Source organism: Lagopus muta, chromosome 3, assembly GCF_023343835.1.
Source record: "Lagopus muta isolate bLagMut1 chromosome 3, bLagMut1 primary, whole genome shotgun sequence".
Taxonomy (NCBI): Eukaryota; Metazoa; Chordata; class Aves; order Galliformes; family Phasianidae; genus Lagopus; species Lagopus muta.
In genome coordinates, this window is record NC_064435.1 from 81,139,384 (window position 1) to 81,167,348 (window position 27,965).

Sequence of the window (27,965 nt, forward strand, 5' to 3'; positions counted from 1 at the left end):
CTGAAGCAGGCTCCTGCCTGGGGAGCAGCTTGTATTCCCAGCACTTCCAGCCAAAGAGTAAGCCAGGAGCTCTGGTATGACCACCCAGCCTTGAGTTCTGCAGACGGAGCTTATTTGGATGTCAGGTGGCATTGTGCTCCTTCTGACTGATGGGAACCATGAAGGAGTGGCAGCAGTGCAGCGACAACCCTGGAAAAAAATTAAGGCAAATGCTTTGAGCAGACAAGTCTGGATGATTTCCTGTTTCTCAAGACATTTTTTTTATCCTCCCAGCAGAGAAGCAACTGCAAGACAAGAACGTTTCTTGCAGCCACAATGGTGAAAGAAGAGGAAGAAGCCGAGAAATGTTTTGGGGGGTTTGTTTCAAGGTATTCACTTCTTTGAGATAAATTCTTTTCTGTGAGGGATTGTTTCACGACTTGAAAATTCCCCAAAAGGGTTCTGTAAAAGGGAAAAATGCATGTAAACTCTCCCCTGATGCCCAACAAACACTTGCAAGCATGTTTTGTGACCTGGAAGAGTCATTCCGAAAGAAGAAAAATGCTTGATCCACAGAGTGAGCACTTAGGACTCCACTTTGCCACCTTTTATTAGCTTCTGAACGCTTGATTGTTCAGCTGACAGTTCCTACATGCCAAGGTCTCCTCTCACTTTTGTGTAACATTGAGAACATTACCTGGGAAGCTGATTGGTCCAAGCACCGTATGAAGAGCTGTCAGGATACAGGAGAAGTGTGTGCCTGTTCAGTGGTGGTGATGTTACCCCAGCACTGCAGAGGAACATTACTCAGTCTGGCCTGATGGAGTAATTCAAAGAACTTTCAGACATGAGCTGGAGAACAGTTGGTCCAAATAGAATCCTGCAGAAAAGCAGACAGTTCTGAAGACTATACCATAACATACACAAGCAAGAAGGCTCCAGTGGAAACTTAAATTCAAATTTCTGACTTTCTACTGTTTCACTCAAATAGAGGTGCTGATCTCTGCTCGCTGGTGACAGTGACAGGACCCGAGGGAACAGCATAGGGTGACTTCAGGGCTGGGTCAGGCTGGAGGTTAGGAAATGGTTCTTCACCAAAGGCGGTGGGCATGAAACAGGCTGCGCAGGGCAGTGGGCATGGCCCCAAGTGCCGGAGTTCAAGGAGTGTTTGGACAGTGCTCTCATAGAGTTTGGTGGTGCTGTGCAGAGCCAGCAGTTGGACTCAATGTTCCTCGTGGGTCCCTTCCAGTAGAATCAACTCTTCTGTGATTCTAAATACTGTCTTAATAATCATTTAAAAAACCTTGTGCACACATAATCTGCATCTTGAATTGTAAAAAGCAAGCTTCTTTTTATTCCTCAAAGACTGCTTCACCACAGATCTTGAATGTATGAACCTACCACATGAATAATTCATACTCTGAACCTCTCCCAGTTGTAGACCTGGTCCACAGGAGAAAGTTGCAGTGATTTAACCAAAGGTAATTTTAAATTGATTCTGTGCACAAAGCAATATACACAGTCATTTACATTCTTTTGATTTATCAAATAAATAGATTTTAGTGAAGAGAAATAAGTTACAAAGCAACACCACTCGAAAATACTTGATAAAAATGGCTTTTGAAAAATCCAAGTGAAATGGTGCAACTTCTGTTTGTAGATGTGCTCCTTTGCATTACGCTCCTCCTTCCACGAAGATTTCAACATGCATGCAACTGTTTTTAATGAGGAATGTATTTTTACCTTTCAAGAATTAGCAGTGTTTCTCTTTCATTTTTAAATGATAGATCTTAAAGTGCTTTGAAAGAGGTAAGTAATCATAATGGGACTAACAATTCTTAAGAACATTCAAACAGACCAGGGGAAAACAGCATGACAAAAAACAATGACACTTTGGTGCTCTAGAAAACATAATTGTAGGAAAGACATGAGGAGACAAAGTAGATTCACCAAAAGCAACATGGTATGCTGACAGTAGGACCAGGGACTGACATCAAATATTTGAACTCTCAATCCAACACACTTATTTACTAGATACTAATCCACCACGGTTAACTTAAATCACTAAAGAATTGAAAAAGAATTATAACTAACAAAATTAAAGACAAACAAACAAAAAAAGAAACACATTTCAAACTCAAAAGTCTGTTCAAAAAGCCTTGCACAAGTATGGACACATCCCCTTCTATTTCAGGAGTTTAATGTACAAAGATCTGCACGATGTTCAAAAAGGTTATGTGCCAGACTAGTTTTCAGTTAAGGTTGTAAAAGTGCAGAATTGCTCCACTGAACTTAGTGGTATTAAGCCACATGCACCTATACACAAGATCAACAGTGAGGCTAAGAGCTTTCACATAAGCATGTAATGTATTGGCAGTTTAGGCAAGACATGCAGCATGGGAGAAGTTGTGTAAACTCAGCATTTTTTCAAAACTACAGGGAACAAAGAGGATTTGGCATGATTGTGAAAGAGTCTTCAGAGATGGAAAAAGAAAAAGAAAGAAGCCACATCTCAAGCTGCAGAAAGTGTACTGAAGGTGAGTTATATTTTATTTCATTTAAAATATATTTTAAAAACATACTGTGTAAAAGAATTGGGATTCTAAATAATTTATTATTTACATTAGCAAATGCTGTTTGACTGTTATTCTACAGATAGAAATGAGCAGTCTGCAAAGAAAGGGAGTTGTACCAACTTCTTCAGGACAACGTAAGCCCCACTACAAGGAAACATGTTCAAAACGTCCTCTTTCATGTTTCAATCCCTTCAATTTCATATTTGCAATTAGATCACAAAAAGCTCAACGACAGGCCACGACGGTGAGTGCTGAGCTCTCACTGCAAGAGCCTGGAGATCGCAGCACTCTGCAAGAGAGAGACCCCAAAGAGATTTTAACCTTCCACTACTCAGTAGTCAAGAGGCTGCAGGTTCCAATCCTGCTCGTGCTCCCACTGTCACCAATGCATTCATGTGACAACAAAGCCTGCACCCGGCCCTGCAGGTGTATCTCAGAAAGCCAGAAAGACCCTTTGAGTCAGGCAGGCCTGGGAGTGGGTGTTTTTCCTACTATTGTAGGCACGCTGTAGCTTATTGTTCTTTTTCAGTCTAAACACGCAATCTCATTGGCTTCCCCCCCATTCTCTGGGGAGAAACATACATAGGGAACTATCTCTCTGATATAAACAACTGTAAGCACCATTCACATTTTCTGGTCCACGTGACAAAATTCATATCCAAGTGCCTGTCGTAGCCTTGACCGCCCTTAGCAGGGCAGCTCAGCTTTCCCATCAGCTTTCCAGATCTTTGACATCATTCAGGTACCTAAACATCGTGTGTAGCCCATTGCAATGCCAGCTGCTGTCTGCTTTACTACTCGTGGAAAGAGGGAAAGAGTAGTCATCTCTTCAATGATTACATAAAAACCCATGATTGAAAGAAGTAAAGCAGTCAGCTTGTATTCTGTATCCTAGAGGCACTCAATGGTGTTTCTGACGTCTCGTGTAAGGCACCAGTCATCCGGCAGCTGAGCAAGAAGTGACCTGCAAGGCATCCATTAAGCAATTGCAGAGGGAACTGACAAAATTCAGCTGGTTGGCTTGCCTCCTCACTTACACAGCATAAAAAGAGTGGGCACGACATCTGGGGAAGTTTCTGGTGGTATCCTAAAAGAGGAAGCCTCAACTTGCACTGCAAGCCAAGAAGCACAGGTGATAGCACACCACAGCACGAGTTCTAGCGGCTGCATCAGAGCTGTAGTTACCACAGACATTGCAGAGATTTCCTCAAGTCCCAGGAGGCCTCTGCTGCCTTGTTTTCATGGAAAATGAATTTGTTGTTCACAGTGAAGCAGCTACCTCCTTACAAGACGTCTCTGCAAGACACAACAGAAGGCCAGACTACAAAGCCAGCTTTGTGATGTACTTGCTGCAGCTTCTTAGCTGTTGGTCTTGCCTGCAGATCCTTACTCACTGAGATGCAATGCTGGAGACAGCAGAGCTTATGGACGAAGAGGTTGGCTGGATGCTGGCTGCCTGTGGCATTGAACAGTCTCAGTCCAGAATATCAGTCTCAAATGGGACCAGGTGGTAGTATGTCAAATTGGTGACATAGGCTGTTGGGTCATCACTGTCTTCTAGCTCTGAGGTAAAGTCACTCACACTTTCAAACCTGAGGAGAAATTAAAACAAAACAAACAAAAAAAGGCATTACATCATAGGGACATCCACAACTTCTCTGGGCAGCTGTGCCACTGCCTCACCATTCTCTGAGTAAAGAATTTCCTGTTAACATTTAATCTCCACTTTTTTAGTTTAAAGCCCTTCTCCCTTAAAACCATTTTCTTTTGTCCTACCATCCTCAGAATATGTAAAAAGTCAGCCTCCCTCCTATTAATAAGCTCCCTTTAAGTACCAGAAAGGCTACAATAAGTTCCCCCCCAAGCTTTCTCTTCTACAGACTGAACAAGTGCAGTTCCTTCAGCCTGTCTTCACAGGAGAAGTGCTTCAGCCCTCTGATCATCTTCTTGACTCTCCCCTGGACCTGCTCTAACAGCTCCATTTCTTTCCTGTGCTGGGGGTCCCAAGCCTGGACACAATACTACAGCTGAAGCCTCACAAGGTCTGAGCAGAGGGGAACAATCACCTCCTCTGCCCTGCTGGCCACCCCTCTTTTGATGCAAAAAGACACTAATATTGATGGAAAAAAAAAAAAAAGTAATTGATATGAATTTTAAACATTGAATGTAGATGGAATTTGAAGAAAAGTACTGGGAGAAAAGGAAAAGGCTAGAATATCTGGAGACTGATCCCCAGAAATTTTTGAGAAAAGACATTTCTGCAGGGGTCATTTGGAAAAAGAGCTGCAGGCAAGAATGTCTCTACCAGTATCTCAAGTTAAGTTTCTGAGTAAATTTAACACGTGGACTTGCTTTACAGCAGAGCAGTGCTGCAGTAGCAGTACTCCTAATGCTGGTTTTCAGCTTGAGCTTTGCGAAGCTCAGTTTGCAAGGCAGAGATCTAGAGTCCCAGTCCTTTTTTCTGAAATCATCAGTGTCTCGCTCCCTCTCCTGGCAGCTTGAAATTAAAACATATGCAAGAAGTTCTCAAGCAAGTCCGTGAAAATCAACTGCAAATAGTGAAGTTACAGTTTCGTGACATCAGCCTACATATCATTCTCCTGATGCTGAAAGATCAGAAATTATATCTTCCATCACTTCTGTAAACCAAAATTCAGCACTCACTAAAGAGGGTTGAGATATGAGTGCAAAACATTGCCCTCTGTGTCCTTAAATAAACAGAAAACCTTCTTTGTAACCCATGGAGACAAATGAGCAAAGGAGTTGGCTTACAGTAAAACAAGAGAACTATTCCCTTTTACAGCTGTGCCGAAACACAAATACACAGCATGTTAGGAGAGCAAATACTCAATTTCTTTAGATAGCAGTCTGCACTGAAAGGGGCTTTTTATGACTTCTCTGCAGCATGGCACAGACTCTTCACAGCACTTGTCATTATCATACCTGAAGTTTACATCTCATGACATCTAGTTACTATGTTCAGTTGAAGTTGACCTGGATCAAAAACACAGTAAATTCATTTTCAACTCCTAGGGCTTTTCTCCTACTAACGAACAAATAATTTCCTGGGACACAACCTTTATTAGGCAGCTCTAGATACCTCTGGAATTAGAGCTTTCTGAGTCTAGAAAAAATGCACAGCAACTACTCAGAACTGATCCCATCCACCTTCTCATCGTACAGCCACGTTTATGAATCAGCTACAGGACAATGAGAACTACGGTGCGTGCACACAACTCATATTGTTCTCTCTGACTTTCAAAGCTACTAGTGTTAAGGAAGGAAGCAGCAAGTGAGCTCTGGAAAAGTGAGTCATGAAGCTGAGGTTCACATTCTTCCATTTTATTCTCACAGCTTTTGGCAGTGTCATGAAATGCCTCGGTTCCCACACAAATGCAGAACGGAAATTGCCTTTGTATGCAGATTGAACTTGCACCTATGAAGTGAAAGGGTGAGAGTCTCCTCCCTGCATTTGTCTTTTTATAAAGACAAATGTTCAAGACAAATAGGAAACAATGACTACAGCATCCTTCCTACAGAGTCTCGCTGCACTCCCTATGGCAGTTGGACTCCCGCAGTTAAATAATGCAATTGCAGACGTCCTTCTAACTTCAACTGAGAGAGCCCTAAGAATCAAGTACTTCAGAAGGTCTAAAAAGACTGGTAGGATAAAGAAACAGATAACATCTCCCACTCCTCCCTCTTCTCAAAACTCAATTTCTTGGAAAGCATCACAGCTTTTTGGATAGCAGAGTGCCTACATCCTAGAATGTATGGACACAGATGGCTCTGTCCTTTTTCCACACTCCTGCCTGGTTCTTCTCAATCCTAAACTACGAGAACCACAACTTTTTGAACAGAAACTCAGGGATTTTCTCCTGCAGTCCTGTTACTATGATCTTTACTTACAACCATGGAAAAACTCAGTGTCAACTGAGCTTCAAATGTTTATTGCCTTCATTTCCCTGCTCCCTCCAAGTTGTTTGCTTGCCTGCATGCGTGGGAACACGTGCAGAAGGGATTTGATTTAGTTTCTGGCAGCTAACTCCCAGCTGATGTTGTGCTGTCTTACAGGCCACTGGAGGCCCAGGAACAACAGGTTATGAAACACCAGTGGGGCAGACAGAATGACAATGCCAGAAAAGGAAGCAAGAAAGCTATTTGGACTCAGCTTTCTTTCTCTTGCCAATTATAGAAAATCAGACTTGCACCTGGAAGGCCACATAGATTTTGTGGTACTTCAGTCTCGCTGATAAGGTAGTACAAGCAGCATGTGAGATACAAAGCAGTGACATTCACATGCTGTGGGAAGGCAGAAAGCATTCCTTGCTGCTGGAAAGAAAGTGCAGACACAGGAGTCTGCAAAGCAGTGCTCTGCAGTGCTTGGAAGAAACCAAACCAGTAAATCAGAGTTACAGCTAGAAGCTATGTAACACATAAAACTACCAACAGGTCTTTCCCTAAAATAAAGTTTGCAGAACTCTCGACACATTATGTGCAAGCAGTACCTGAACAGAGCTCCTTCCATTTAAGAATAAAAAGCATAGGAGCAGCATTTACTTTTCTTGTCCAGCGTAGGATTATTTTTTTTCTGGAAACCTTCTGCACCTAACTTTACCAGCTCCATGCTGCTTTTGCATTGCCACACATGAAAGTTCCTCCTGTGGACAACAAGATGCTTGCACCAGCAGCACCACTGTCCTGAAAATACATGCCTGTTACTGGAGCAAGTTTGCCAAAAAGGCAGCATGTCCAGTTCCAAAGCCTCTGCTGCCTGCTGCTGGCTGGAAAGACAGAAGTGCAAACAGCCCTGGCAGAGGAAGGTACTTCTATGTAACAAAACAAAGAGTTTGGATGCATTTATTTGCCACCTTTGCTTTGAGAAGCACTGCGGAGTACAGAAAGCATATAACAGCTGCTTTTGCCACATGGAGGCTGAGCACACTGGGTTCACCACATTTTGCAACAATGTGGTATTCTGCCAACCAAAATTAGAGAAAATGAAGGAAGCAAAAAGCAATAACAGAGTAAGCAACTCCAGCTTGCAAAAACACCATAGTTTCTTTTGCAAGAAGTTTCAGATTTTTCAGGTGATGGGCCACTCAGTGGCTAACCCAGCAAGCAAGCCAACAGTGGCTAACCCAACAAAATCCAACAGTGTAGCAGGGCCTTGGCAAATGAATGCTATTGGGTGCTTCTATCAAAAAAAATGCTTGCTTTGCAAAATGTCTGATTCAAGTACATCAGCAACCAAAACCCATATGGATTTTTACTGAAACGAAAAACTCCCCATTTGAGGATAGACAAGTCCACAAGGAATTGATTTCAGAATAGAAAATATGAATTCTGTAAATCCAAATCTACAGAAAACAAAAAGGAACTGCATAGGGTTCTGAAAGGTTTATAAACTTTCTTTCTAGGTTACTAGTCTACACTTAAAAATATAGGAAACTTTTGTATTTAAAAATAATTCAGTCTTTACAAGATAGCTTTTCTACATGAGCGCCATTACTTCCAGGCCACTACCTCCCTGATACAAAATACAGCTAAGTTTAGGTCATCATGTACAACAGACATTTAAAATGTATTAACTTCTTTGTACTCAATTTAACTTCCTTCAGGGGAGTTAAAATACAGATGCACAAAGCTGAGCTGTTATTTTGGATTAACTTCTTCCACCACTGTTACTGGGAATCCACACCTACCACCCGGTCTTTATCATATCAACATATTCCTGCTTCAGTATTTTCTGATGTGTAGGACAAACATTGGGATGACAACTAGACGACAGAAGTTTTCCATCCCAGACCAGCAAGTTTTCCTTGGGCCAAAGCATTCTTTTAAATCAATACCTTTTGAAATAATAAAAATGAGGCAGGATAAGGCCTTCTTTGGTAATCTGCTCTAATAATTTCATAGAATCATAGAGTGCTTTGGGTTGGAAGGGACTTTTAAGATCATCTAGTTCCAAGTCCCCTGCTGTAGGCAGGGATACCTCCTGCTAGATCAGGGAGACCGTTTATCACTCTCCATACTAAGAGATGATCTACCAGGAGCTATCAACTTTAATGTCCAGACAGTGGCCTCATTGAATGATGTCCAGTGCATCATTTTGGCCTCATTAGTACAAGCGTATGAATTGAAATGCTGTTAGTAAGTTTTAGGCTCAAAACAGCAAGTGTTAAACACTCCTTCTTATAACAGAAAGACTTTGAGAAATTGCAGTGGAGCCAGATGCATTTCAGACTCTGACACAATCTTGTCAACCTGTAAACCCTTCTGCAGACTGGCAATGATCACATTTCAAACGTGACAAGATGAATTCAAAGATAAAGCCTCCATAAGGCCTTTAGTGCTTGTTTCCATCATTTTGATTGCTCTTATGAAAATACAGGTCAATGTTTCTCATTGAAAACTTTTAAATGCTTCATTACTTGAAGCTCACTGAAACATCAATCACTTTCCATGACAGAAATCAACAGGAGCTGACTTCCATCAGTACCCATCTGTCAATACAGCACTGACTTAAGACCTAAATGAAAGCCCTTCTGGTTACTGGTGTCTGGTCCAAAATATCTACACGCATTAGCAGGCAGAATTTACAAATAAGGCTAATCTAACATCCTTCCTCCTTAATGAAATACATGTTTCAGCAAGTCAAAGAGTGTAGCAACACCTGAGCAGCTGCCCAGCTTCCTTTGATAAAGAGAATGGTGTTTTGCTCCCCTAATAAACATTTGGGATAGTCTGTCTGTCGGGATCCTTCAGTTTCCACGTTTGGGCTAAAGTCATCTCTCTTCACAATCATGAGAGAAAGAAAAAGTTCCTCTGTTTTCACCTGGCAGGATCCCTACGATAGCCACAGCTTTTTTCTTACAGACAGGACCAAGTGAGGTCAATTTCCAGAGAGCCATTTTATCCATTTTAATGGAAAGAACTGTGAAGCCTCAGCTATCAGACCCAGTAATCTTCAACCAGTTAGAATGACAACTGCACCAGTCTTGCTCCTACTGAGAGAATAGCATCTTGCTATGGAAATAAAAAACAGCCAAAAAGTGACTGTTGATCTGAACCCTGACAGCATTACCCGTGGATAAACCACACTTACAAGTGTTCTGCTGAATCCACATCCAGGTGCTTCTCTTTTCCATTGGGTATACTGTGGTCAATGACTATTGTTTCAGTGTTCGCTAAACAAAATCCATTTGATCGCATGATTTCTGTCAGAAGAATAAAGAGAAACAAGATGAGAGTCCAAGAAACAGAAAGCTGGAAATAGCTACACGTCATACATACTTGACATGATTGTGAAAAGGGATGTAACACTGAACATCTGTAGAGGAAAGCAGAAAGAGAGTTTGTTTCACAGCTTCTTACACCTACAGATTGCCAGTGCTTATGCAATCCTATTCACATCATCAATTCCTGATACAGAGCATCTGAAGCAAGGCCAGGTTTCAGTCCCACTATTGCCAGTGGCAAAATAGGCGTCACTTTTAGCAGAATGGGAGCCCATGCATACAGTTGCAATTTACCATTTCTCATAATTGTGTTTTTCCTGGACAGATTTCCAAGGCTTAAACAAGTTAAGCGGGAGGAAAAAAAAAGAAAAAGAGGAAAAAAAAAAAAAAAAGCCCATAACAGAAGAAAGGAAATAAAAAGATACATTCCAAATTATCTGAGCAATCATCATTAAGTTATGTAAAACAATACTGTCTTCTACGCTGCCCTCAATTCTACTTGTTTGTCATTGTGTAACAAGTCTCCAGTCCAGAACAGCTAAACTTACATCTAATTCCACTCACTGACTACCAGGGAAAGTGTTTAAAACTAAAGAGCAGTATCTGTTGTGAATAAGAAGTTTAACCATGTCGGTATTATATAGAAAGGCAAACTAGGCAAATCGCAAGGACTTTTTCTAATCATACAATGTCAGATGATGCTAGTGCCAACACAACAGGAATGTACTTCTCTAATGAGTGGGAAAGGAGAATGGAGAGAGGAATGAGGTAATTTTTAAGTGTACATTAGTATATTACTGCATAAAAGCCAAGCTAGAATTCACTTCCATATTCTTCTGAAGAAAGTCTGTATTGTGTTGCAACCTGCTTCAGCAGAATATGTTTGGGGGTGGTAAAGACAAAGAAAACCAGCAGAATGACTCATATTAAGCAAGCATCGTGCTGCAGAATACAATGTACACCATAAATTCAAATTCAGCTTCCATCAAAGAGGAGGGGCTTCCTCTCTTCCCCATCACTCATCACTCTGAACAGGCCCACGCAATGGGCAGTTTGTTCTTTCAGAGAGCATAGAATTTGTTGGTCTGTTTTTCTGAGCCCGCAAGGCATGCAAAAAGCTGAACAATGACCAACAAGAATGCCACAATTTTTCCTACTGTCCTTGCCACGACCTAAAAATTACAGCATTTTATTGCAGTGCAAACCGCTTTGTTAACATTTACTGCCACCTACTGACAGCACCGACAGACTCCAAAACCATTCCCCCATTGTGCAATATTCAGATGAGGCAAATGTCATTTCATCATCAGGTTTTCACCTAAGTTCTAAAAATCTATTCGTGGCAACCAGTTAGATGATGAAACAAACTACCACATGGTGCTTCTGAATAGCTGCGTAAGTCTTCCTCTGTTCTTCCTCCAATTAATTAGGTATGATTCAGCTACTAAAATCAATTTAGTTCACTTTAAAACAAAACATGTTATTGTTCTGCAGACATGGTTTCCACAGCTCTTCTATATGCAGGCTGGCAGGAGGCTTCCCTTTACTGCTAGCCTGTCTCTCAGTCAGACACCCTGACTGTGAACTTAGATTTCTCTTGATCCTCTTCTCTCTGTTGTATCCACCACACGCTGACAACCAGTGGAGACCAACCAGAGGCTGTGAGCACAGTGCTCATGGTGATGCATTTCAGCAGCGATGACAGTGGGTCACTTCTGCTGATGCAGATGTTTACAAGTGCAGCATGCAGGCTCTTCTACACTGCTGGTGAAAATGCAGAGTTAATGGGGGTGACTATGTTGAAAAATAGTGTTCTGTAGCTGAAAATTTGCTCTCTCGAATTGTGTTGCTGTGCTCTTTATATTTGTTGTAATTTGCACAGAAATAAGTAGGAGACACTACTTTCAGAGTCACCTATGTACTGCTGGATCCCTCAATTCATAACAGGCAGGTGCAAGGACTCACTTTGCAGCCCCTGCTCTCACAGGGCAGCAATATATTTCGGACAGAAAACAGTGAATATGTTCTCAGGGTTCAGTACTGAAAACACTTCTGGGTGCTCAGAAGCAAAGCATGTAAACCACATTCACCTCTGGAGGCTGACAAACGTCAGGAAACACACACATGAGAAATTTCACCTTCGATTTCTACGTCAACTCAACACACCATCCAAAGCTCCCTACTCACAGCTGGAACATTAAACACACTTGTTGGCTCCTACCTCCCGGGCTCAAGGAGCCAGACCTGCACCATCCCCTTTGCAGTATGGCCCTGAGGCGCTGCTCGATGAGCACCATCCTGTGCTGCGCTGTAGCCTCTGCTCAGGGGCTCAATGAGAAAGCACCAGACTGGCTGGCAAGACCACATTTTTTGCCTAGGCACCGTGTTAGGCCGTATGCTTCAAAATAGTTATTGGTGGGTTCCTAAGCAATTTACCATTTAATTAAAAGAATATTTAACCCATAACTAATTTGCTTAGTACCAAAGCTCAGGACCAGAAACAAAAATAGAAATCTACCCTGTTTATGAATCAATCCTTAAGACATACTGTCTACATCTTTAGCACGTTGACACGCTACCTAGTCATTAACCAAAGTATTGTTAGTACCTATGAAAGCTGATGTATTCCATACTGAAGATCTTATGCACCTTGGAGAACTATGCACTATTTCACTCTTATTTCACTCACCAAAATAAGCCCTTTTGGTGACACTAAAACTGCCACCTCATTGGATAGCTTGCAGACTGCAAGCTCCTAAGGAGAAATCTGCAGTTCCCATTAAGCCCAAAGGAAACTTTTCAACAGAGAAATACAAATCCATACACACCAAATGTCCATATACCTTCTAACAACAGACAATAGATTCAGTGGGGTGGGCTAAAAGGACGGGCAAGTATAGAATGATACTGCTCTCCAGTTTACCTTGGTCAGGCACTGGAACAGACTGCCAAGGGAGGTGGTGGAGTCACCGACCCTGGGGGTGTTCAAGGAAAGGCTGGATGTTGTGTTGAGGGACATGGTTTAGTGGGAGCTATTGGGAATAGGTGAACGGTTGGACTGGATGATCTTTTAGGTCTTTTCCAACCTTGGTGATTCTATGATTCTATGATTCTATGATTCTATTCCAGCAGGCTGTGGTTTAGAAACTTGCCATTGTCTCCATCTGTGTCAGGTCTCAATGTACTCTTCATTCATTTGCTTGCTTAATTCCTTTTTGAAGTCATTTATACTTTCAGTTCCATGATATGCTATGACAATGACTTCACTCCCTAGCCAAGCTCTGGATGAAAACAGCAGAATATTTAATCTTTATTTTGTTTGTTTATAGCCTATTATCTGCCAGCTTTACTGGATAATTGATGTTATTGTTTGGTGAGAACAACAGGATAACTAAACCTCCTCCCATTCAGTTTTGTAGGCTTCCATCATAACCCTACTGTTATCTCTTTCCAAAGTTTAAGTGTAGTTCTTTGACCTTTTTCTTGGAGAAGCCGTTCAATGACTTTAATCCCTATCCTTTATTTGTGTGTTTTAAGATTTAATTATTTCCTGTCTGAGATAGAGAGACCAAAATTGCACACACTGTGTTCAAGGTGCGATGTTTCTCCTTCCTTCTCTCCTAACAGTATTTAATATTCTCACAGCTTTTGCTAGTTGCTTGGAGAAAGAACAAAGAGAACAACAAATAAAGTAATTTTCATTCTTTAATTCTCGAGATGACTGTTGGAAGCAAACAACTCTTACCTGATATTTTAACTGGACTTTGAAAGCTTGGCTGAATTTTATGGACATTGTCATTCTTTAGAACTTGGTCCAAAGGAGATCTCTCAAAGAACGTGAGGACTACTTCAGATCTTGAATACTTAAAAAGAGAAAGAGACATCCGCTTTTATTACCAACACTTTGTTTTGTTTCTCTCCTCCCTTTACATCCCTTCCTAGTACAACAGAAAGACTTATTACAAAAAACTGCCTGGAGACATCATTACATGGTTCTGACACTCAGCACTTCTCCAAGATATTCAGTGGATTGTTGCTTCTTTTACATTTTGGCACAGGCCATCACTTTCTAATCTGCATGCAAGTGTGTGTCACCATCAAGGCAGAGTCAAGCTGGGCTAAGTGTGGAGCTTGGCTTACTCACCTTCCATGGCATGTTTATTATAGTCTTCAGAAGCTTTTCCACTTCATTAAGCCTGGCTTCTATATCATGGGCTTCTTTTATTGTGATGAGCCCTAGAAACAAAGTAAACAGACTGTGGGCATAGGCTTTGTACATATTTTCATGTGTATACACACTTCAGCAGCCAGAAGCACCAGCTCAAGAAGGTGTGGAAAGAACTCAAATATTATGCCTTCCAGAAATAAGACTTCTAACCCACACTGATGATAAAATGTGTGCCCAAACAAAGGTGGGTGTAGTTACACAGTCTCAGGCCTGACACAAGTTCAGCTGTTTATGATCACGTTTAGGAGCTGCAAGACAAGCAGAAGTAGAACCACCTACACCCTCACCCAGTTTTGCTACACAATATTGCCAGCAACAATAATCAAAATGCTGTTTTCTGCTTCCCAGAACCATGATTCATCCTTTTTCTGTCAATAAAAAGCAGAAGAAAACCAAAGAAAGCCAAAAAACACAACCCACAGATCAGATGAAAAGACAAAACACAAACTAAACAGAAGGCTTTGAGAGCAGACATGTAAATCCCAATGGCAAGTCCACAGATTTCTCAGTACCACATTCTTCAAGTGCAAAACAACGGTTTGGATTTTTGGTTTTTTTTAAATCACAGAATTATCACAGAGCTGCAGAAAAGACCGACATGGAAATTTTGTGTTCAGTTGGCCAGAATGATGCATTACAATGCTTCTAATTTTGAACTGCTCGATAGCGTGATTTTCAAGTGTAATATCACATTCCATATGCACACTCTGCAGTCCATAGCTTCCCTCTCCCCTAGCAGGGGCAGGGAAATCTACCACAGGCCATATGCACGTACAGGAAATAGGAGGTGAAGCAAACCCCATCTCTCTAACAGCCCCATTATTTCTGGTGTTGCAACTGCACTTGTTCTAATCCAACCACTGATTTGCCTCTACATGTGTGCAGTTTTTCCAGTGCATAACATACACACGTGGACTGAAATACCTAAGAGACTACTAAAGACCACAAGATTTACTAGTTAAAACAAATAAATGCATAAATAAAATGACTGAAAGTTGGAGCAGAAAAAGACTTGATAAACCAAAACCATCTACACAAAAATTCAAACAATGAAAAAAAGAAAAAACAAGCCAAAAGTAGCAAAGCAGTCTGTGAGAAGCCACCTCGATGCACTAAAATGCTAAGCGTTAAACTTGTCTAAGTGCAGTCTCCCTTGTGCACAACCATCTCTGTTTAAAAGACAGAGGTACAGAAAGAGCTGCCAAACCCACCCAGTCTGGGGCCAACATTCATGGGATGTTTCTGCCTGCATCAGCCCAAGCTGAGTTACTGGTGTGATGTGACCACATGCAAACTTTCCTGACAAAAGCATGACTTTGGAGCTGCCAGCTCTCCTCAAATTACAGATCCGAACAAAACGAGACTGTCTCTGGAGCAGCCAGGCTTACTTGACAGTTGTCACACAAAATAATAAGACTTTCTATTGCTCGACATCCCTCATTTTGCATTTTTTCCTTTACATGAGTTTCTCTAACACCTCTTTGGCACAGCGTGCTCCATCCTCTGACAGTAGAGACAGGCCTAGAAGCACAGCAGCGTTTCCTGATCCAGCTGGTGTACACCACAGTCAAGTAGCTTCGCATGGGTAAACATGAATTAACTCATCTGCATGGATCCACAGGTTGTGTGTTAGCTGGGTTGTGCTTGATGCCTCAGCCCAGACCTGCAGATCAGCACACTTCATCTTCCTAACTGCTGGGTGCGTGCAGGCCTGGGCGGCTCCACGTTGCCTCATCTGCAAGTATGTGCCTGTCCCACATCTGATGGAAAAGAAAAAAATACACCTCACCAACAACAGTGTGCAGTGTACTCTGAGGAAAAGCAGCCAAGCAGTTGGGATTTTCTCTCATTAGTAATCAAGAGAGGCATCTGCAGCTCTGCACAGCCTTGCTAAGCCTCAGTGAGAGAAGCCAGGATGGCCAACAGCCCACAGCACCTCCACAGCTCACCCCAGGGGAGGCTTCACAGCTCTCTGCCTTCACCAGGAAATCCAGCCCCACATACTTCTCGCGTGGGCTGCTGGAGAGGCACCCGGCACACAAACCCACCGGGAAACTGGCATGGAACATTCCAACATCTAACACAGTAACCACTGTTTCCTACTGTAGCTTTTACTGATATCAAAACCAAAAGGCAGACAGCGTAGGAAGGAGAGTAAGTGATGCATCTGCAGGGACAGATGCCTATATACATGCTGAACGGCTGTGAATGTGCAGCTCTGGGGTGCAAAGCTGCTGACCCACTGCGGTCGGTTGCAGGGAGCTGAGCTTGCTGGGGAGCGGCCTTCCTGTGTGGCAGCCCAAACACACAGAAACCACTTGACTGCCTATATGTATGCTGAGCCCTGTAATTTCTTCTGCAAGAGCTACAGAGATTGTAAGGCTCTCATTTATCGTCAGTCTAAAAGGCTGTTTTAAGAGTTAGCAGATGTGCCAGCGGTTTTCAACTCATCGTGGGCTGTGATCCCACAGCCCAAAGGACTGCTAACAGCCCAACATCTGCAATGCCCTCAGCCAGATGCCCCATGCACAGGCACTGGGAGGAGTACAGCCTGGTCCCTCCCCTCACTTCCTTCCAGCCCTGCTGACTGCTTGCTGTCACAAGCCCCAACACAAATGTGCCACGATGTCCTGAGCGAGCATGTTGGTCTTGCTGTTCATACATCGGCCACGTATGCAGCATGGCAGCCTACAACTCCTCATGAGGGGAGTGGATGGGCAGTGCTGATCTCTGCTCACTGCTGACAGTGACAGGACCCGTGGGAACGGCATGGGGCTCCATCAGGGGGAGGGTCAGGCCCTGGAACAGTGTCCCCATGGAAGTAAACTGCTGCAGTTCAAGGAGCACTAGGGCAATGCTCTTAGAAATATGGTTTGAATGTTGGGTGGTCCTTTGCGGAGCCAGGAGCTGGACTTGCTGATACTTATGGATCTCTTCCAACTCAGGACACTCTGTGATTCTATGATCTGTATGGCAGCCACAGAGCATCCTGAAGCCTCTGTTTCTGTCTCTGCTCACAGACCAAAAGTGCGTGTCTATTTTTTCATCTTTCTGAGTGCCTTTCTTCAGACAGCTCACCCTAAAATAAAAGAGAAGACACTAACGAAGCAACCAGTAGCCCAGAACCAGTTGTGCTTTCTTCCACTTGTTCAGTATGCCACAGAGCTGTGCTCAAAGCTGGGAAATCTCTCAGTGAGGTCATGGTGAAATGCTGTTCTCATGCCTTTCCCTCTGCCCTGACTGCTGGCTGACTGCTAATTGAAAACATGTGTAAACTCCTCCCAGGAAAACTTTGCTCTCTGTCTTGTTACCCCTGCTGTGCTTAGACAATTAACTATCATTTCAAGTGATTTAAATACTATAAACACCTGTGTTTATAGGGCTTGAGGTAAACGGGAGCCTCGCTGGCTCCATTTTCTTTATTTATTTTATTACAAAGCTGTCTGCCAAATATGAGAAATCCCTAGGATTTTTTTTTCATAACAGAGCCCACATGCTGGGTCAAGGGAGGGCAATGCAGGCACATTGTGTGACCAAGAGTGGCACCTGCCCATACCTGGGATATTTGTTTTCAGCAGTGTTCTGCTGTGTGCACAGCCCCTGCAACCAGTGACCTAATTTTAGGGGAGGAAAACTCCCCTTGACATCTCCCCTGCCTCTTTCCTGACCAAGAGCCCCGAGCAGAGTCCTTAAGACTGGATGAACAGGATTTGCCCACAATTTGAAACCACGCAGACATTGTAACTTCACACATAGCAACACATCTGTGGAAAAACACAGCACAAACAGCAGCATGGGCTGCAGCATCTTTCCTGCTGTGGGACCCTGGTGCCAGAGCAGCTGCAGGAGCCTTGCAAATCAGGCAAGCAGCTGCGTCCCTGGCACGCTCGGCCATGGTGTGGGAGAGAGGCCCAGAGCTGAGAAGAAACAGGAAACGAGCTCAGCAGATGAGGAGCATGACCTGGGAGCCAGTTAGTGATGTCAGCATCCAGCCTCGACAGCCTGTCCTATTGCTGCCCTATGAGCCACCAAGCCTGAGTCTGCAGCTAATGACATGCTGACAACCACTTCTAACACACCACACAGCTTGTTGTGAGACTGTGACGTGGCCCTGATGGCTGATGCCCTCGATGAGCAACTTGTCTCAGGAGTCCTTTAGGGCCTTCCAAAGAACAGTGAATCCATTCCTAAATCAAGTATTTCTCATAAATCATTCCTTGCTGATGACTCCAAATCATCTGTTTTCCTGGAGAGGTGTTGCTATGTACAAACTGCTATGTGTGCATGACCTCAAACTGTGGACAAACCTTGTTTCTCCAGTCTGGAGGACTCCCCTTGAGGCTTTTGGTAAGGAGAAGAGCAAAGAATAACAAGAGATCTCCTGCTTTCTCCAAATTAGTTATAGAATCATAGAACCATAGAATCATTAAGGTTGGAAAAGACCTCTAAGATCATCTAGTCCAAAAGTCAACCTACCACCAACATTGCCCACTAAAAACTTCAGCAAGTATAGGTGACAGAGCAAGAACAGAAGTCAAAGCATACTTTGAAGATATGTGCAAGATGGAATGGTGATGCTATTAATACTATGTATTACAGTATGCACTTGAAGATTAAAATATTGCATTGAGCTCTCCTCACCTAATCTTCTCCCCAACCCCTGTGAGGAAGATGGCAAAGTAGACAGCAAAGTGAAAAAAGAAATAGCAGAGAAATACATGCAGAAATCTCAGTGCATTTTGCTGAATCTCCACTGCAATGAAGATTTACAGCCTACAGATCCTTATCTTGAGCCCACCCTTATCTTTCACACAAGTCCGTGACTGGCAATTATGGATTACAGATCTTTAAGGAAGACACCTAAGCTGTCTTGCACAGATGACTGCTACTCTGGACTCTCTCCTGACCAGATTGTATGGCTTCAACCAGAGATATGCTTCTTTTCCCCACTTGCAGTATTCATTAATACAACAGTGCTCAATCTTTTATATCTTTTACCCTCATTACTTCTTCTTTCCCTCAGATATGTTCAAACTCTTGTGTATATGCAAATAGAGCCACGTTCCAGGATGAGGATAGAGCAAGAAGGTCCCAGCCACGAGGAGGTATTTGCTATCACAAAATGATGTACAACGGAAGGGACTTCAGGCCATCAGCTGGTCCAATCCTCCATCCAAAGGAGGGTCAGAGCAAGTTACTCAGAGCCATGTTCAGTGTACTTCTGGATATATAAATGCTGCTAGAAGGACAAAGGAATATTCAGAGGCAAAAAAAAAAAAAAAAAAAAAAAAAAATCCACCAGAAAAAAAAAACAAGATGGGAAAGATTGCTTCACACAACATTTCTTCAATAATTCTGCAAAATAACTCCACAGGAGTCCATTCAGTCCAAAGATGTGATAAGATCCAGAGAAGGGCAGATAATTAGAGGCAATGAGGGATACCGGAGCTCCAATTACAAGAGACCAGGATACCACTTTTCTCCTCTCTGTGGGTGATTTATACTGTCTTCTAGGGCATCTGATTCTCATCACATGGAATAAGATCCCAGAGCTGTGTCTGTGGTTTTAGTCAGGCAGCACTTGTCTGATGCCTCTTCCTTAATTCTACTGCTCTCATCTCTTAGGGAAGATGCATTTGCCCCTTCCCACACAAGAAAATCCATTCCACCTCATGCATATGACAAGCCTCTGCAGTCCCTGAAGCTGTTACAAAGGGTGTGCTATTCATGCAGTATCGCTGACGTGGTACATCTTGGTGGCATTACTCGGGGAGCAGAGAAAAAGATACGATGGAGTTGAAAAGAGGGATGCAGGAGGGTGGATTGGAGTTTGGACTTTGAAGATATTGAAATCAATCTGTTAGACACAGAAAGACAGAGAGCTTTCACAATCTTGAATGCTCTTAGCTCTAGCACAAGCAACCGCTTCCTTGACAGATCACACAGAAGAGATGTAAAAACACGGACGGCACAAAGTACAGCTCAAACTGTCCCAGTGACATCACCCAGAGCAGGAGCTGTGGCCGTGGCCATCTGAGGGCCCTGCTACACTTCTCAGTTAAAGCTGAGCAGCCCAGACCTCCAGCTGCCGGGCTTTTCATGCAGGGTTGGGAGATGGGCAAACGGCACCTCCCAGAGACAGACCTCAGCGGATAGCCCTTCCCCACTGAGCTCCTGTCTTGATGCCTGATGAGCCACAAGAAACGAGATGTCCAAGAAGCACAAGATAAAAGTGAGCCAAGCAGTCAATGCCTAATGAAAAATGCAGGCTCCTACAGACACTTTCAGTGCTGGTTTCTTATCAGGTGAGACCTGTCATCAGAAAACAACCTCATTTCCATTCCTCCCCACCAAAATCCCCCCATACACGTATCGCCTCAGTCCACCACAAAAAGGCAACTTGTGCCCAGCTTTATAACAACACGGCAAGCTTCGTTTATCTCCAGCATTACCGATGAACCATGAAATTCAGCTAATAAAAAAACCAATCCCAGAAGCCCCAAACTCAATTTCAGTCTCACAGCACTGCTAGAGTCTGATAACCGAGAGCAGCATCCTTTGTCGGCCAGACAGACGCTCCGAGTGAGCCCCACTAATGAACTGCTGACAATGTCAACAATGGGAAGAGCACAATAGATGCAGTGTATTTATCTGCATTGTCACAGCACCCAAACAGCTGCTGTCTGTGGAAAGCACTATGCTGCTCCTGTGGAGTTCCCTCTCTGCATAAATCACGCTCCCAGATGGCCCTGTAAACAACAACAGTGTAATGCAGCATATAGAAAACTGTAAGCTATGAATACAGCATTCGTAGCAAAATATGCAGGAAAACATAACATTCCCAGGCGGCTCTTCAGGAACTCTGCTCTGCACAAGGCCTTTAGGCAGCCCTGCAGGATTTCTGTGCACTTCCTGGCACATCTTCCTGGTGATGCAGGAAAGAGATGGAGCTCGGCATCAGCCACCAGGAAGGGCTGCCCAGGGGCTGCTGCAGGAGAGGGGAGAGTTGCTCAGTGCTATGAGCATGCTGCACACAAAGCTTCCATAGGAAGGCTCCTCTGCAGCTGGACAGCTTTTATGGTTGGACAAAGGTTGCACGCCAGCACGGCAGATGATAAGAGAAAAGCTCTGGGGAGCTACAGGTAAACCCTGGTGGCAACAATCAGGCAAGGGAAACCTGAAAGGGAAGAGAACCAAAAGGTCTGGCGCTGTCAGGAGTTGGACTCGATGATCCTTATGGGTCCTTTCCAACTTGGGATATTCTGTGATTCTGTAATTCTGTATTCTATGCCTGCACTGAGGTTGGGGCCAGATGTATGACTGCACTGAAGCTCCATCAAGCCTTAAGATAAATCTTTTCCAAGAATCTCCAGAAGTAATATTTAGAGAAAACAGAAGGCTAGAAAAAAAAAAAAAAAAGAGTTCTTTCCCAGATTAATACTTCACTTCCAGCATCTATTGGGTCTGTCGTAACTACTGCAAAATCACTGATTTTGACTCAGCTTCCAGGTCCACAAGGCTGTTTTTCTCATTAAAAAATATAAATACAAAAGCAGTTCACTCTGCATACAGAAACAGACTAGTGGCATTAAGAGTGAACCAGCCCATGCTTTTCTGTGATCTTCTTTTGTGCACTTGCCTGGAGGAAGGGAAGGGCACATTTCAGACACAAATCAGATACCAGCAGTGAATCATACTCAGTCACACTGCAGGTAGGCACTTACCAGGCCCTGTTTACTGGCTCCCCGGTCGGTTGCCTCAAGTTGGCCCTCCGCATCACAACGCACTCCAGATGTGTGCGTGGAATGCACTTTGCCACATGGTGTTGTCAGTTCTTAAAGGTGTGTCACAACCCCCAGGGCCTCCTCTTCCCTCCTACCAAGGGATGGATAAGGCAACAACGGGTGCAGAATGTCATACTTCCCATCCCCTCCTCTGCAAACACCCACACATCCAAGGAAGAGGAGTGAGTGCACAATGGTAACAACTGGCTCCTGCTGATGCTGCTTACATTTAAAAAATAATCATCTTTTTTTGTAAAGGAGTTAGAAAGGTGAAAAAGCTCAGCCTTGCACTCCTCCTATCCCTCACACGCAGCATACTGTGGCCTGACCCAGCCGTAGGATAATCCTGGCTCTTTTAATGCTCCTTAAGCAAATCTGTAGGAATATTGGACTCCTTCAACGCAATGCAAGTTTAGTTTGCAACATTTTACCACTTCCTCCAGATAAAAGGCACAGCTAATATTCAGATTCCTTCAGAAAGATAAACACACACATAAGCATACATTTCTTATGCATATACATGATGCTTGTATGCATAAGATGAATATATGAAAATATACACACAGATGTACATGACTGAATGCTCACACACAAGACTGTGCTTTCACCAGGTGTTTTTGCTGGGTTAAATATACTGAGCTTTGGATCTCTGCCTTCAAACAGAACATGAAGAACCCACGCATACCCCAGAGGGTTTCCTAAGGGCCACCTATGCATCACGCAGTGTGCGCTCACAGCCAAGTATCACTGGCATCAGCATCACTTAGCCAAACGGGACTCTTATTCAGGTTCAGTATTAGGAATTCTTCTCAGAAAGAGTGGTGAGGCACAGGAACGGGCTGCTCAGGGAGGTGGTGGAGTCACCATCCCTGGAAGTGTTTAAGGAAAGAGCAGATGCAGTACTTTGGGACATGGGTTACTGGGTGATTATGGTAGCAGGTGGACAGTTGGACTGGATGATCTTAGAGGCCTTTTCCAACCTCAATGATTCTACGGTTCTGTGATTCCGTGTCCCAGCATCACGCAGTTACACAGGCTGTGGGCAGTCACTTTAGAGCACAAGCACACTCAGCAAAGTCATTTTCTTTAGCAGAGGAGCAGCTTCATTTCAAGGAGTATTACTGAAATTGTGAAGCATGCAGCGACTGCTGAGAAGCCATTCCTGACTGTACTCTGTCTCTGCTGCAGAGCGAACCCCCACCTCCTCTCCAGGCTGAATAGATTACCATCTGCTTCTATTAGCTTCCCATTTTTCAAATCCTGGACTGATGATTCGCTCACTGCAGATTCTACCAGGGTCTGCTCCCTAGGGAAAGGTGGGTGAAGGTTGTCAGCTCCGAGTCTTAGGGAAGAATCGAAGATGCTTCCTCTCGCATAATTTGCAAAAGCAAAGTTTGGAGGCACTTAAGAGAGGCAAAAAGGGCTGCGGGCCGCCTCTGCAGGGGACCAGCGGGGACTGAACCCCGCTCCGCCGCCCCCAGCCCCGGCCGCCTGCAGAGGGCAGCCGGCACCGCCGCGCCGCCGGGGCGATGCCGCCGCCTCGGGATGCGCCGGGACCCGGCACTGAGCGGGGTCCGCTTTGCCCCATTTAACCCCCGGTGCGCGGGGTGCCGCTGCCCCCGGATGGCGAGGCTCGGAGGAGGGCTTCTCCAGCTTCTCCGCGAGTAAACCGCACATCGGATACCGGCTTCTCTCCGCTCCCGTTCAGCCGAACTACCCGGACAGCTGGGGAGAATGGAAAGCTGGAAAAGCGCACAAGATAGATGCTCCGTGCCGCCCGACACGCTTGATATAATTCAGAGCAAAGCGCAGCGTTGTCACAGAAAATATTCCCCAAACGTCAAACGCATTAAAAGCGGCCCCAGAGCGGCCCCAACCCTTCCGAGCGCGGTTCGCACCCCCGGGCTGCGTCACCTCCTTCGGAAACCGAAAGGCAGAAGGAGCGCGGCGCGGACTGCTCTGCAATACTGGCTTCGCAGAAAGTTATGCGAGGAATTGCGCTCGCTCCACACTCGCTCCGACCACTGCCAAGCGACGCAGCCTCTTTTTTCTTCCTTTCTTTCCCCCCACCCCCCCCAGTCCCCGTGGCAAACAACACGCCGACACGCGGGGGCTGTCCGCCGCAGCCCTTCTCCCGCAGCCCCACGGGCCCTCCCCAGAGGCACAGAGGGGCAGGGACCTTACGCCCGCAGAATCCATAATAATAATAAAAACGGCGCAATGCGAACCAGCGGCCCGGGAGGAGTTTCCGACCGCGAAAGGCCGCCTCCCCGTCGCGCCCCGTCCCGTCCTGCCGCTCGCCCCCTGCCCGCCCTGGGGACACCCGCCCGCCCTGCCCGGGGAAGGCAGCGGGGGAGAGGCGAAGCCGTGCCCGGACCTTGGAGCAAAGGGGAGCGGGAGAGCTCGGGCCGGTCCTCGGGGAAGGAGTCGAGAAGGCGCTTGAAGAGGCGGCCCAGGTCGGAATAGCTGCGGTGCAGGTAGAGGATGTTGCGGTCCGACCACTCGGTGCGGATCTCGTAGAACTCCTCCTCGTCGCCCCGCCGGCTGATGATGAGCCGCCGGATGCCGTTCACCCAGCAGCCCCGCACGTACATGTTCACCAGCGAAGTGCCTTCGAACACGGCCGAGGCCATCCCGCCGCCGGCGGAGGGCGAAGCGAAGCGCCCCGCCCGCCGCCGCCACCGAGTTAAGGGGAGGAGGAGGAAGAGGAGGAGGAGGAGGAGCAGGAGGACGGGGGTGCCACCCGGCGCACCCCCCGGGGCGGGGGAGAGGGGCGGCCCGGCCCCTTCTGCTCCCCCCCTCCTTCCCGCTGCGGGAGGGCTCAGCCCCGCGGGCGGGCGGCGAGCCGGGGGGGCTGCGCCCCGCACCCCGGCCCCCCTCGGCCCTCCTCCCCGCCCGCCCCTCCGCCCGCAGCTCTGCGGATCCTCCTCTTCCTTCTCGGGACGGTTTCGCAGACGCCACAGACATGACGAGGAAATTTTTCCCCCTCCCAGTGACCCTAGAAGTTTTTATTTTTCTTTAAAAAAACAAAAAAAAAAAAAAACAAAAAAAAAAACAAAAAAAAAACTTTCATCCCGGCCGCTGAGGAAGGAAGCGGAGGAATAGGCAGCGTACACCGCCTCCGGCTGCGCCGCGCTGTCAGCGCCCAGCACCGCCCCAAGGCAGCCCCAGTGCCGGAGGGGAGCGGGAAGACGGCACCGCTGGGGGCAGAGTGCCGCGACACTGGGGAAAAGAGGGACAAAGAGAGGAAGCAGAGGGGCTCGGGGCTTGCTCAGCCTCCAGATGCCCAGGGGCTGCAGATGTGGATGTGGATGAAGGCGAAGCCAATGACAGCGTGTGGTGAGGCGGGGTGTGTTGCCCAGGATGGTGCCTCTGTGGGCTCCACTAGGAGCATCCGGTGGGAGAGGAGCTCAGGGCATGGATTCCCGGGCTGCCATGACCCAGGGAAGGGAAGGCTCTACCTTGATCAGTAACATCTTTATCAGTGACACAGATGATGGGATGGAGTGCCCCCTCTGCAAATTTGCGGATGACATCAACCTGAGTAGTGCAGTTGGTATGATAGCAGCAAGGGATGCCATTCAAAGGGACCTGAAGAAGCTTGAAAGTTGGGCTCAAGTGAACACAGTGAGTTTCTATAAGGCCAAGTGCAAGGTGTTACACCTGGGTTGTGGCAACTCCAGATTCCACAGAGTGGAAAAAGAATTCCTTGAGAGCAGCCCTGCCAAGAGGGACTTGGGGGTTTTGGCTGATGAAAAACTTAACATGAGCCAGCAGTGTGAGCTTGCAGTGCGGAAGGCCAATGGTATCCTGGGCCGCATCAGAAGAGGGGGGGCCAGCAGAAAGAGGGAGGGGATTGTCCCCCTCTGCTCTGCTCTTGTGAAGCTCCATCCTGAGTATTGTGTCCAGGGCTGTAGCCCCCAGCACAAGAAAGACACAGAGCTGCTGAAGCGGCTCCAAAGGAGGACCACAAAGATGATCAAAGGGCTGAAGCACTTCTCTTAAGATAGTTTGAGGGAGCTGGGTTTGTTGAGCCTGGGGAAGAGAAGGCTCTGGGGAGACCACAGTGCAGACTTTCAGTACCTAAAGGGAGTTTATAAACAGGAGTAGGACTGACGTTTTACATGGTCTGATAGTGACAGGACAAGGGGGAACAGTTTTAAAGTAAAAAGGGAGATTTAGGTGAGATGTTAATAAGAAATTCTTTACTCAGAGGGCAGTGAGGCAGTGACAGCTGCCCAGAGAAGCTGTGGGTGTCCCATCCCTGGAGGTGTTCAAACCCAGGTTAGATGGGGCCCTGGGCAACCTGAGTTGGTGGGTGGCAACTCTCCTCACAGCAAGGGGGTTGGAAACGGGACGGCTTTGAGGCCCCTTCCAAACTAAGCCATTATATGATTCTATGATTCCTGCCTGCAGCATTTCTGGGGAGGTTGGAGCTCATTGTCCTCACACGACCTAATATCAAATTTAAGTTAATTCTGGCTACCATGGCACCCATGGTTCATGAGACCAGGAATGCACATGTAACAGTGCAGGGGCTGTTTAGCCATTTGGAAGAATTGGTGGAAGCCGGAGATGAAAACACTGTTAAAGATGTTGACCAATGAATGGTGTTTGGTCTTTAAGGTAAACCAATTCCAAACCTACAAGTGCAGTTATGTCTCACTCTTCCTATTCAAATACATAATTGTGTATTTCCTTAACTTCTTTGCCATAAAATTGGTCTTACTTCCATTTGAAGCACAACCAGATGGAACGAATGCACTCAACAAAGCCCTTCCAGAAGCACACACGTACCTGGTTCCTGCAGCCTCACTCTGCAGCACCTGCAGCCATTTCTTTCACGAAACCTGAAGCTGTAAAACCAGGACTTGAGATGTTGAAGCAGATGCTGGGGAGCTGAGAGTCCCCATACTGCCCTCACTGTGGCTGGGCTGGGCCTTGAGCTGTCCTACAAAGCCTGATAAAGGGAGCAACCTGGGGCACAGGCTCTCCCTGTGTTCAGTGCACAGGCCCACCCGCTTCACCTTGGCTCACCACAAAAGGGTTCTCACAGCCCCATGGGGCTTGACATCCCACATTCAGCAGATGCAGGCCCCTTGGAATATGCAATGCAGCTTTGCAGGAAAGGAACCACTGCAAACCTTTGTCCTGCAGGAGGATCTTGACACAGTTCATTTTGTTCAAGATGGGCTTTTCTAAGCTCTCCTCTTGTTCCAATACTAAGTGGTCTCCCCAGTCCTTTTGTGCAAAAACAACATGAGAAAATAAAATGCCTTCTCTTCTGAGAGCTGCTGTAGAAGCCTGAAATAACCACAGATCTGAAAGAAGTGAAACTAATAGGAAGAGAGCTGCAAGGCTTGTTGGAGTTCAAAATGCATCTGGACAACACTCTCAGGCATATGGTGTGATTTTTGGGTGGTCCTGTGCAGAGGCAGGAGTTGGACTCAAAGATCATTATGAGACTCTATGATTCTATGAAGGCTGAGTCCCTTTTTGAAAAGATGTCAGCCTTGAGTTGCTTCTAACTATGCACATGGCTTCTGCTTGCTCTTATTGGCATTTTTTGCCTTTGCAATGGAATGAATGTTGCTGTCATCAGCCTGCCCACAAGCGTATGCAGCCCTGCAGAACCTCTGAGGCTCCAGCACCTCACAGAGCTCTGGCTGCAGCTGGGTTCAGCAGGGCTTTGGCTAGGAGTCCTCCACTTCTGCTGGGTAATGGCTCAAGCATGGAATGGCTGGTTCTGTTTTTCCCTTTCAGTCTGACTGCTGCCACCCTTCCAAATCTATTATCAAGCAAAAGCCTGTCATGCTTGCACATGAAAAATGAGCTTGCACCAAAATTTTTCCTTCTAAAGAACTTGGAGTTGACCAAGTGACACCAGATCCCGATCGCTAAGAATATGAAAAGTAGACATATCCCTGTATTTGGTTCTTATCCCAGCTGGCAGGACACATACCTCTCACCTATGTCCTCTCACCTAGCTGCTATATGTAGCAGTGTAATGCCAGCCTGCTGCTAAGCCTGGGCACAACTGCCCTTTGTGAAGGTTGGCTTAGTAATAACAGTCTGTGACTGCATGGCTCTGTTAAAGTTTTATTGCAAAATGCTCACACACAGGAAAGCAGTGTTTGCATGGGAATAGCGGCGTGCT

At 45.6% G+C, this 27,965-nt stretch overlaps 1 protein-coding gene across 1 annotated transcript; it reads right to left on the bottom strand.

Moving 5' to 3' along the window:
• Positions 1 to 1,431: 1,431 nt before the first annotated feature.
• On the bottom strand, positions 1,432 to 24,661 carry PXDC1 (PX domain containing 1). The gene is made up of 5 exons (XM_048938489.1): positions 24,186 to 24,661; positions 13,941 to 14,032; positions 13,542 to 13,659; positions 9,664 to 9,775; positions 1,432 to 4,147 (listed from the first exon to the last, which is right to left on the bottom strand). The coding sequence occupies exons 1-5, from the start codon at positions 24,439 to 24,441 to the stop codon at positions 4,030 to 4,032; spliced, it is 696 nt and encodes a 231-aa protein (XP_048794446.1). The 5' UTR covers positions 24,442 to 24,661; the 3' UTR covers positions 1,432 to 4,029.
• Between the last annotated feature and the right edge of the window lie 3,304 nt (positions 24,662 to 27,965).

Excerpts from the sequence above, each read along its gene's own strand:
- PXDC1 (XM_048938489.1), bottom strand. The coding sequence starts at position 24,441 with ATGGCCTCGGCCGTGTTCGAAGGCACTTCGCTGGTGAACATGTACGTG. Across the intron at positions 14,033-24,185 it reads CCGCTCCCCTTTGCTCCAAG|GGCTCATCACAATAAAAGAA; the intron begins GTCCGGGCACGG and ends CTTTGTTTCTAG. Across the intron at positions 9,776-13,541 it reads AAGTCCAGTTAAAATATCAG|AAATCATGCGATCAAATGGA; the intron begins GTAAGAGTTGTT and ends TTCTTCTGACAG.